At 46.4% G+C, this 12,722-nt stretch overlaps 1 protein-coding gene across 1 annotated transcript in view; it reads left to right on the top strand.

Moving 5' to 3' along the window:
- DENND1B (DENN domain containing 1B) overlaps window positions 1-12,722 on the top strand; it is a 160,547-nt gene that overhangs the window by 36,547 nt on the left and 111,278 nt on the right. The window contains exon 3 of the mRNA XM_075615498.1: window positions 7,013-7,056. Coding sequence (XP_075471613.1) covers window positions 7,013-7,056 — 44 coding nt within the window. The remainder of the gene's footprint in view (window positions 1-7,012; window positions 7,057-12,722) is intronic.

The raw sequence follows: 12,722 nt of genomic DNA, 5'->3' as shown, positions 1-12,722 counted from the left end.
CGTGTTACTCTTTGTGTTCTGCTGCTATAGGGTGCCATATTCACACCGCACACTGTATCCTCCTACTGTGTGCAGCTGCTTGCAAAAACAGGTCAGGATCACCGGTGTGTGTGTGTGTGTGTGTGTGTATATATATATATACATATATACACTAGCTGATATATATATATATATAATTATATAAATACACACAACCTTTCGTACGGGTGTGACATTTGGACCCTAAATGCGAACATAATGTAGAAGCTTCAGACAACGCAGAGACGTATGGAGAGATGCATGCTGGGTATTACCCGAAGAGACCGGAGCAAGAATGAATGGGTTCGGAAGCAAACACAAGTCTGTGACATCATCACACAAGGGAAGGATGAAAATGGCGGTGGGCCGGACATATCGCAAGAAGAAATGACCATCATTGGACAAAGATGGAACTCGACTGGATTCCAAGAGAAATTAAAAGACCGGGACACCAAATGTAAGATGGGAGGATATAATGAGACAATGTGTGGGAGCGACGTGGAGAAGAGGCTGTAACCGCAGCACCTGGGAGATCATTGGGGAGACTTCATCCAGCAGTGGGGAGACACGGGCTGGAGAGGATGGGATGAGACAATGTGTGGGAGCGACGTGGAGAAGAGGCTGTAACCGCAGCACCTAGGAGATCATTGGGGAGGCTTCATCCAGCAGTGGGGAGACACGGGCTGGAGAGGATGATGAGATATATACTGTGTATATATATATATATATATATATATATATATATATATATATATATATATATATATATATATATATATATACTGTGTATATATATTCTCAAGAAATGTATTTATTTTGATAAACGTTAGCCCATTGGCTGTCTTCTGGCCTGGAAGGTGTGTTATGGAATAACACAGTTTAGTAATCCTGGCCCTCTCTGACCCTTACACACGAATGGGACCCATCAGGCGTCTTCCAGAGTAGTGAATATGGCCTTGAATCACACAACATATTCTGTAGGGCCCCGAGTCAGAAACCATAACTCATACTACAATGACCCCCCCCCACAAAATCACACAAAGAAAAATGTCCAAGATTTGGGGGACAGGACCCCCATCCCCTAAAAGCATCTTCCAACTAAAAGTGTGACATTTCCATATACTGGAATATATTATTTTGGTTATTGATGGAGTAGACATGTCATTCTGTCACTGTTTGGCCCTCTGTCTGTCTCATTGTCACTCAATGTCCCCACTTTTCCTTGTCACGTTCTGTATCTCCCAGTGTCTCTGTCCTTCCTGTAACTCTGGTTTGGAAACACTGGTTGTAACGTATGTTATATGTCAGTGCCTCCTAAAGGGTTTGTAGGAGGGCTAGGGGCAAAGTGTACTAATGGCAGTGACTTGGTTAAGGGGTCAGTCCCTCCTAGGGGCAAAGTGTACTAATGGCAGTGACATGGTTAAGGGGTCAGTCTCTCCTAGGGGCAAAGTGTACTAATGGCAGTGACATGGTTAAGGGGTCAGTCTCTCCTAGGGGCAAAGTGTACTAATGGCAGTGACATGGTTAAGGGGTCAGTCCCTCCTAGGGGCAAAGTGTACTAATGGCAGTAACATGGTTAAGGGGTCAGTCCCTCCTAGGGGCAAAGTGTACTAATGGCAGTGACATGGTTAAGGGGTCAGTCTCTCCTAGGGGCAAAGTGTACTAATGGCAGTGACATGGTTAAGGGGTCAGTCTCTCCTAGGGGCAAAGTGTACTAATGGCAGTGACATGGTTATGGGGTCAGTCCCTCCTAGGGGCAAAGTGTAGTAATGGCAGTAACATGGTTAAGGGATTAACCATCTTCTTTTTTTGAGTGGAGGGGTGAGGAGGGGGTTAAAGTTTTAGTAAAATGATGGTTTATTTTTCCGGTTTTTGGTATTAATCTTTTGGTGAAATTATTGTTCATTTCATGTGTGACTAGGGTTGCCAGGTGTCCGGTATTGAACTGAACTGTCCAGTATTTGGATACTCTGTCCAGTAAAAAATGAGAGGTGCTGTAATACTGGACATGTATGTGCCCGGTATTTTCCTCCCTGGACTCAGTGACCTGACGCACCTTTCACCATTGAGTCCAGTATTTTCGGATAAGCCCCCTGGCACCCCTACGTGTGACCTAAGTGTTCATTTTCCAGTTCCTGTTTCTTTTTTAGGTAAAACGAGTCCTTTTCTTTTTGAACGCTTTCTTTAATTAAAGAAAAAAGTTAATTGTATTTATCATACATCTGTGGGGGAAAAAACCCCTATTGCTCGCGATTAAAGATCTTGTATCAGACGGATCCACCCTACCATTACTATTATTGTTTATGAACCTATATATATATGTAAAAAAGTTTCACAAGTAACTCACATGTGTCACTCATTGAGTTTGATTCACATTTCATCTTATCTTTGTGGTTTAACATCTTTCCCTTTAAGGGTGTGTGGCTTTGTCTTCTTATTGTCTCTTGCTGTCTTAGACCCGAGGGGTTCTGTATTTCTGTAAAATTATTACAGTGCCAGGGGTCCGGCATCACCAGAGACCTCCGACACGTCCGTGTCATGTGATCACCCCAGGAGCGATCACCCGACCGCGCCCGGGTTGCCGGAAACAGAAGTGGAGGGGGGGGGGCTCTCCTTTCCGTGACGATCGGGGTGGACGCGCCGTCAGATCGGTCAGCCCCATCACCCCCCTAGAAAGCAAGCAAGTGCCCTGCACGTATCTAGAACATCAAAATGGCCTCCTGCGTTCTAGGTACGTCAATGACAGTGCCGTGTTTAAAGCGGTGATCCGGGCAGCTCAAACGTATTTATTTTCTATTGATTTTTGGACATAGTTGGAACAGGGGGGGGGGGGGGGGTGTCGGTTTGCAGGCCTGGGTGACCCCACCCCTATACCCCAGATTCTTAACGTTTTAGCTCCCTGTCTTCTGCCCAATAATGGCTGCCAAACCGCTGACCAATAGGAACCTGCGACAGATACACCTGTATTTTGGAGAAGCACCATCTTTATTTTCTTCACGATCACACGTTGCAAAGCCTCTCCGCAGGTCTCTGTTTCACAGAGCTATCGATGATCAAACACTTTTTTACTTTATTATTTTTGCCCGTCCACTTCCATTATGCTTATCACGAGAAACGGAACGGTTTCCCATGTCTGAATACTTGTCTCTAGATTAACAGTCGGACATCACTGTCCCCATGTGCAAATCCGTGGCATGTGGCTGGCGTTTTGCAGCTCTGAAAGGTGGCAGAAATGTGTTAAATTGCTTTGCATTATGTCTGGGTGGGGGGCAACTCCAATCTGCATGCGCCACCAACAGGTCAGGTTTTCAGGATATCACTGCTTCAGCACAGGTGGCTCAATCAGTCCCAGCTTCAGCACAGGTCAGTCAACGACTGAGCCATTGATTGAGCCTCCTATGCTGAAGCTGGGACTGATTGAGCCACCTGTGCTGAAGCTGGCACTGATTGAGCCACCTGTGCTGAAGCAAGGATATCCCTAATAACTAATTCTTACCTGTTGGTGGCCCTTGAGGACATGGCCACCCCTGTAGTATGTGACAAACTGTAGATTTAAGGGTCATGAACTCATAAGACCAATGTGAACTAATGGAAGTGATATGTATGTAGAATTTTATTTATGCAGCGCTAGGCCCTGATCCACTAAATCCGTTAAATCCGGGCTTATAACGGGACGTAACCTGAAGCAGGAGCGGGCGCGACGTTCCCTGAGGTTAATATTAAACATTACGAAATTAAGATTTTTTTCAGATGCTTAAACGTTTGTTTTTGCAAACAGTACCAAAAACGAAATTTAACCCATTAAACACGTCCCTGTCATTAGGTCACTTTGCCCTACGTGGGACTGTCCCTTTAACCCATTAAACACGTCCCTGTCATTAGGTCACTTTGCCCCTACGTGGGACTGTCCCTTTAACCCATTAAACACGTCCCTGTCATTAGGTCACTTTGCCCTACGTGGGACTGACCCTTTAACCCATTAAACACGTCCCTGTCATTAGGTCACTTTGCCCCTACGTGGGACTGTCCCTTTAACCCATTAAACACGTCCCTGTCATTAGGTCACTTTGCCCCTACGTGGGACTGACCCTTTAACCCATTAAACACGTCCCTGTCATTAGGTCACTTTGTCCCTACGTGGGACTGACCCTTTAACCCATTAAATACGTCCCTGTCATTAGGTCACTTTGCCCCTACGTGGGACTGACCCTTTATCCCATTAAACATGTCCCTGTCATTAGGTCACTTTGCCCCTACATGGGACTGTCCCTTTAACCCATTAAACACGCCCCTGTCATTAGGTCACTTTGCCCCTACGTGGGACTGTCCCTTGAACCCATTAAACACGTCCCTGTCATTAGGTCACTTTGCTCCTACATGGGACTGACCCTTTAGCCCATTAAACACGTCCCTGTCATTAGGTCACTTTGTCCCTACGTGGGACTGTCCCTTGAACCCATTAAACACGTCCCTGTCATTAGGTCACTTTGCCCTACGTGGGACTGTCCCTTGAACCCATTAAACACGTCCCTGTCATTAGGTCACTTTGCCCCTACGTGGGACTGTCCCTTGAACCCATTAAACACGTCCCTGTCATTAGGTCACTTTGCTCCTACGTGTGACTGTCCCTTTAACCCATTAAACACGTCCCTGTCATTAGGTCACTTTGCCCCTACGTGGGACTGTCCCTTTAACCCATTAAACACGTCCCTGTCATTAGGTCACTTTGCCCCTACGTGGGACTGACCCTTTAACCCATTACACACGTCCCTGTCTTTAGGTCACTTTGCCCCTACGTGGGACTGTCCCTTGAACCCATTAAACACGTCCCTGTCATTAGGTCACTTTGCTGCTACGTGAGACTGACCCTTTAACCCATTAAACACGTCCCTGTCATTAGATCACTTTGCCCCTACGTGGGACTGTCCCTTTAACCCATTAAACACATCCCTGTCATTAGGTCACTTTGCCCCTACGTGGGACTGTCCCTTTAACCCATTAAACACGTCCCTGTCATTAGGTCACTTTGCCCCTACGTGGGACTGTCCCTTGAACCCATTAAACACATCCCTGTCATTAGGTCACTTTGCCCCTACGTGGGACTGTCCCTTGAACCCATTAAACACGTCCCTGTCATTAGGTCACTTTGCTGCTACGTGAGACTGACCCTTTAACCCATTAAACACGTCCCTGTCATTAGATCACTTTGCCCCTACGTGGGACTGTCCCTTTAACCCATTAAACACGTCCCTGTCATTAGGTCACTTTGCCCCTACGTGGGACTGTCCCTTTAACCCATTAAACACGTCCCTGTCATTAGGTCACTTTGCCCCTACGTGGGACTGACCCTTTAATATGTTTTTCATGGCCCACCTCCTCCTAGGATTCACATCCTCTCACCCATAAAATGAGCAGGAAATTGATGATCAGATGGTGAGCGGAGAGAGCGGAAAATCTAATCCTTCCCGGGCACGGAACGTGTGTGTATAACGGCGCCGGCACAAACCTCGCGGTGGGATTATCCTTTCTGTATCTGACAGCGAGAAGTCCCACGGGGCCGTGTAATCAGCGGCGCAAATGGTCTCTGTGTCAAAAAAATGGACTTACGGAAATCTCATTTTAAATCGCTCTTATGGTACATAGAAATGGCGGCACTGGGCGCACAGAAATGGTGGCGCTGGGCGCACAGAAATGGTGGCGCTGGGCGCACAGAAATGGTGGCGCTGGGCGCACAGAAATGGTGGCGCTGGGTGCACAGAAATGGTGGCGCTGGGCGCACAGAAATGGCGGCGCTGGGCGCACAGAAATGGCGGAACTGGGCGCACAGAAATGGAGGCGCTGGGCGCACAGAAATGGAGGCGCTGGGCGCACAGAAATGGCGGCGCTGGGCGCACAGAAATGGTGGCGCTGGGCGCACAGAAATGGTGGCGCTGGGCGCACAGAAATGGTGGCGCTGGGCGCACAGAAATGGTGGCGCTGGGCGCACAGAAATGGCGGAACTGGGCGCACAGAAATGGAGGCGCTGGGCGCACAGAAATGGCGGCGCTGGGCGCACAGAAATGGCCGGCGCTGGATGCACAGAAATGGTGGCGCTGGGCACACAGATGTTAATGAGATGTACTAAAAATAATGTTTCTATGCATCTAAAAAAATTAAAAAATACGTCAAAATCACTGCCGAGTTCCACCCTAAAATGTCTGTTTATATCGTTAGCGCAGAATTAAGTCGCTTTGTAGCAACCCAGCCATGTGTCTGACGCAGAGCGGAGGTTTCATTATACAGGGAACACAATGTGTTATTGTCACAGCGCAGAGAATATAAATAATATGGCGCTAATACTGTATATTTACTGATTATAAATAAAACACTTTTTTCTGTCATTAATTTAAATCGCATAAAAAATCATTTCAAACCCCAAACTGCGCGTCACACGTTTACGTTACATGGCGCCCGTCACCTCGCGCACATTTTATGAACGTTTGTACTTTTTAGCGCTGACATTTGGATGCACAAAAAATATTCAAATATGATCTTAGTGCATCGTTCCCAGGGCGGATTCAGATCTGGATTAAGCTGCATTTACAGGCACTCTCAAAAGCTTATTTTATATATATATATATATATATATATATATATATATATATATATATATATATATATATCAAATAAAAAGATCACTTGTGAGCACATTCACATGTCTTAGACAGGTCTGCAACCCCTGCCTTTCACTATTATCACCCAGCATACAGTGTTTCCACTGCAGCAAGGGATTCTGGGAAATGTGTGTGTGTGTGTGTGTGTGTGTGTGTGTGTGTATATATATATAAAATGTATATATATATTTGTATAAACATACAGAGCAGGGGGACAGACTGAGACATCTCCAGTTGCTCAGTATATATGCATATCTGTAATATCTTCCCTGATTTATGTCCTGTGTACCCGGCTGTATCCCTGCCCCTGTGATTAATGCTCCGTGTGAATTACTTTGCAGAGCCGGCCTTGCTGTGGAAGTTCCCTGAGGATTTCTCAGACAAGGTGAGTAACATCACACGGAACCTTTTCTTCTCTCTCTATAAGAAGTAAAGCAGAATGTCGCTGGGACGGAACATTCTAATAATGTGTATACTAAACACACACAAACGTACACACACAATGACATGTACTGGTTGCATAAGTATTCAGCCCCCTAAGTCAGACCTTGGTAGAAGCCCCTTGTGTAGCAGTTACTGCTAGGAGTCACTTTGGACCGGTCTCTCCCAGCTTTGCACAGTACGATGGGGACATTTCTGCCCATTCTTCACAGGAAAATTGATCCAGTTCTCATAAGTTTTTTGGGCATCGTATGGACGGCAATCTAACAGTCTCGCCATAAATATTCCATTGGGTTCAAGTCAGGACTGTGACTGGGCCACTCCAGAACATTCATTCTCCTCTTGTTCAACCCACTCCACTGTGGCTGTGACTTTGTGCCTCGAGTCATTGTCCTGCTGGAATGTGACTTTCCTCCTCAGTGTCAGAGTCTGGGCTGAATCAAAACAGGTTTTCCTCCAGGATTCGCCTGTACTTTGCATTAGCCATTCTCCCCTCTGTCCTAATAACAGCGCTAAGTGTAACATCCTCATATAACAGCGCTCAGTGTAACCTCCTCCCCATATAACAGCGCTCAGTGTAACATCCTCATATAACAGCGCTCAGTGTAACCTCCTCCCCGAATAACAGCGCTCAGTGTAACATCCTCATATAACAGCGCTCAGTGTAACATCCTCATATAACAGGGCTCCGTGCAACCTCCTCATATAACAGGGCTCAGTGTAACCTCCTCCCCATATAACAGCGCTCAGTGTAACATCCTCATATAACAGCGCTCAGTGTAACCTCCTCCCCATATAACAGCGCTCAGTGTAACATCCTCATATAACAGCGCTCAGTGTAACATCCTCATATAACAGGGCTCCGTGCAACCTCCTCATATAACAGGGCTCAGTGTAACCTCCTCCCCATATAACAGCGCTCAGTGTAACATCCTCATATAACAGCGCTCAGTGTAACCTCCTCCCCATATAACAGCGCTCAGTGTAACATCCTCATATAACAGCGCTCAGTGTAACCTCCTCCCCATATAACAGCGCTCAGTGAAACATCCTCATATAACAGCGCTCAGTGTAACATCCTCATATAACAGCGCTCAGTGTAACCTCCTCATATAACAGCGCTCAGTGTAACCTCCTCCCCATATAACAGCGCTCAGTGAAACATCCTCATATAACAGGGCTCAGTGTAACCTCCTCCTCATATAACAGGGCTCAGTGTAACCTCCTCCTCATATAACAGCGCTCAGTGTAACCTCCTCCTCATATAACAGCACTCAGTGTAACATCCTCATATAACAGCACTCAGTGTAACATCCTCATATAACAGCGCTCAGTGTAACCTCCTCATATAACAGGGCTGAGTGTAACCTCCTCCTCATATAACAGCGCTCAGTGTAACTTCCTCATATAACAGCGCTCAGTGTAACCCCCTCCTCATATAACAGCGCTCAGTGTAACCTCCTCCTCATATAACAGCACTCAGGGTAACCTCCTCCCCATATAACAGCGCTCAGTGTAACCTCCTCCTCATATAACAGCGCTCAGTGTAACCTCCTCCTCATATAACAGCGCTCAGTGTAACCTCCTCCTCATATAACAGCGCTCAGTGTAACCTCCTCCTCATATAACAGCGCTCAGTGTAACCTCCTCCTCATATAACAGCGCTCAGTGTAACCTCCTCCTCATATAACAGCGCTCAGTGTAACCTCCTCATATAACAGCGCTCAGTGTAACCTCCCCTTATAACAGCGCTCAGTGTAACCTCCTCCCCATATAACAGCGCTCAGTGTAACCTCCTCATAACAGGGCTCAGTGTAACCTCCTCCTCATATAACAGGGCTCAGTGTAACTCCCTCCTCATATAACAGCGCTCAGTGTAACCTCCTCCTCATATAACAGGGCTCAGTGTAACCCCCTTCTCATATAACAGGGCTCAGTGTAACCTCCTCCTCATATAACAGGGCTCAGTGTAACCTCCTCCTCATATAACAGCGCTCAGTGTAACCTCCTCATATAACAGCGCTCAGTGTAACTCCCTCCTCATATAACAGCGCTCAGTGTAACCTCCTCCTCATATAACAGGGCTCAGTGTAACCCCCTTCTCATATAACAGGGCTCAGTGTAACCTCCTCCTCATATAACAGGGCTCAGTGTAACCCCCTTCTCATATAACAGGGCTCAGTGTAACCCCCTTCTCATATAACAGCGCTAAGTGTAACCTCCTCCTCATATAATAGCGCTCAGGGTAACCTCCCCTTATAACAGCGCTCAGTGTAACCTCCTCATATAACAGCGCTCAGTGTAACCTCCTCCTCATATAACAGCGCTCAGTGTAACCTCCTCATAACAGGGCTCAGTGTACCTCCTCCTCATATAACAGGGCTCAGTGTAACCCCCTCCTCATATAACAGCACTCAGTGTAACCTCCTCCTCATATAACAGGGCTCAGTGTAACCCCCTTCTCATATAACAGGGCTCAGTGTAACCCCCTCCTCATATATCAGCGCTCAGTGTAACCCCCTCCTCATATAACAGGGCTCAGTGTAACCTCCCCTCATATAACAGGGCTCAGTGTAACCCCCTCCTCATATAACAGCGCTCAGTGTAACCTCCTCTTATAACAGGGCTCAGTGTAACCTCCTCATATAACAGCGCTCAGTGTAACCTTCCCCTCATATAACAGCGCTCAGTGTAACCTCCTCCTCATATAACAGGGCTCAGTGTAACCTCCTCATATAACAGCGCTCAGTGTAACCTTCCCCTCATATAACAGGGCTCAGTGTAACCTTCCCCTCATATAACAGGGCTCAGTGTAACCTCCTCATATAACAGGGCTCAGTGTAACCTCCCCATATAACAGCGCTCAGTGTAACCTCCCCATATAACAGCGCTCAGTGTAACCTCCCCATATAACAGGGCTCAGTGTAACCTCCTCATATAACAGGGCTCAGTGTAACCTCCTCATATAACAGCGCTCAGTGTAACCTCCCCATATAACAGGGCTCAGTGTAACCTCCTCATATAACAGGGCTCCGTGCAACCTCCTCATATAACAGCGCTCAGTGTAACCTCCTCATATAACAGCGCTCAGTGTAACCTCCCCATATAACAGCGTTCAGTGTAACCTCCTCATATAACAGGCTCAGTGTAACCTCCCCATATAACAGGCTCAGTGTAACCTCCCCATATAACAGGCTCAGTGTAACCTCCTCATATAACAGGGCTCCGTGCAACCTCCTCATATAACAGCGCTCAGTGTAACCTCCTCATATAACAGCGCTCAGTGTAACCTCCCCATATAACAGGCTCAGTGTAACCTCCCCATATAACAGGGCTCAGTGTAACCTCCCCATATAACAGCGCTCAGTGTAACCTCCCCATATAACAGCGCTCAGTGTAACCTCCTCATATAACAGCGCTCAGTGTAACCTCCCCATATAACAGGCTCAGTGTAACCTCCTCATATAACAGGGCTCAGTGTAACCTCCTCATATAACAGCGCTCAGGGTAACCTCCCCATATAACAAGCTCAGTGTAACCTCCTCATATAACAGGGCTCAGTGTAACCTCCTCATATAACAGCGCTCAGTGTAACCTCCCCATATAACAGCGCTCAGGGTAACCTCCTCATATAACAGCGCTCAGGGTAACCTCCTCCTCATATAACAGCGCTCAGGGTAACCTCCTCCTCATTTAACAGCGCTCAGTGTAACCTCCCCATATAACAGCGCTCAGGGTAACCTCCTCCTCATATAACAGCGCTCAGGTAACCTCCTCCTCATATAACAGCGCTCAGTGTAACCTCCTCATATAACAGCGCTCAGGGTAACCTCCTCCTCATATAACAGCGCTCAGTGTAACCTCCTCATATAACAGCGCTCAGGGTAACCTCCTCCTCATATAACAGCGCTCAGTGTAACCTCCTCATATAACAGCGCTCAGGGTAACCTCCTCCTCATATAACAGCGCTCAGTGTAACCTCCTCATATAAAGGCGCTCAGGGTAACCTCCTCCTCATATAACAGCGCTCAGGGTAACCTCCTCCTCATATAACAGGGTATCGTTTAACCATTACAGTTCTGTAGCTTTGAATACAAATGATTAGTTTGACAGACGGTGCAGACATTATTTGTAATTCCCCACTAACAACGTGTGACATTACTGGTAGCGGGTGAATACTTCTGCCAACCACTGTATGATATATACATACATACAGTATACATACATATACGTACATATACATACATATACGTACATATACATACATATACGTACGGATATATACATACATATAAATACATATACATACATATACGTACATATACGTACATATACATACATATACGTACATATACATACATATACATACATATAATACATATACATACATATACATACATATACATACATATACGTACATATACGTACATATACGTACATATACGTACATATACGTACATATACATACATATACATACATATACGTACATATACGTACATATACGTACATATACATACGGATACATACATATGAGTACATATACATACATATATACATACATATACATACATATACGTACATATACGTACATATACGTACATATATATACATATACGTACATATACATACATATACGTACATATACGTACATATACATACATATACGTACATATACATACATATACATACGGATACATACATATGAGTACATATACATACATATACGTACATATACATACATATACATATACATACATATACGTACATATACATACATATACGTACATATACGTACATATACATACATATACGGATAGATACGGGCAGCACCACTTAGGAACAAGCGGGGCATTGCAGGGTCTTCTGGCAGGTGACGGGGTTACATTCATCACACGCTCAGATCATGGAGTAACAGTGAATGTACTTTCGGTATATTACTTAGCATGTTACTTGGTTTGTTACTCGGTGTGTTACTCAGAATCTCGGCTCCAACGGCAGAGACGCGGCTGCGATCCCAGTACCGCAGTGATCAGGGACGTCACACCCCCCTAGTACCATGCATCCGGCAGCCAACGAGTTATTACAGGGGCCCATTTGGGATTAGGATGGAGATATCTTTTTATTTGCAAATCAGATTGGCATATGGCATCAGCCAAGCCCCCCCCCCCCCCCCCCGCTCCTCTCCCTCCTCCCCCCCCCCTCTTCTGCCCAATCCCCTCACCCTTCTCGTCTGCCAAAAGTCCCTTTGTCTGCACTCCATTGTCACTGGGCCTCTCCGGCAGTTGTACAACGCGGCTGGGGACACCACTGGCACCTCCACCCCGGGGAGAAGAGCGGGGAGGCGCAAGCGTGGATTATGGAAATATGAATTGATCTTTAAGAAGATCCCCCCCCCCCTGTCTCCCCCCCCCCCCTGTCTCCTTTCCCTCCCTCCTGACAATGAGGGGGAGAAGAGGCTGGGATGGGATGAGAGAGCCATCCCTCTGTAGGCGGCCCGGAGGGTTCGCCCGTCCCAGCTGTTGCCCCACAAATAAATAATAAAGCAGCGTTTGTACTTCACAAGGAGGAGGGAGACGCCGGGGTAATGATGCCACTTGTTGCACGGATTC

This window comes from Ascaphus truei, chromosome 10 (genome assembly GCF_040206685.1).
Source record: "Ascaphus truei isolate aAscTru1 chromosome 10, aAscTru1.hap1, whole genome shotgun sequence".
Classification (NCBI taxonomy): Eukaryota; Metazoa; Chordata; class Amphibia; order Anura; family Ascaphidae; genus Ascaphus; species Ascaphus truei.
This window is presented reverse-complemented; position numbering and strand designations above follow the sequence as displayed.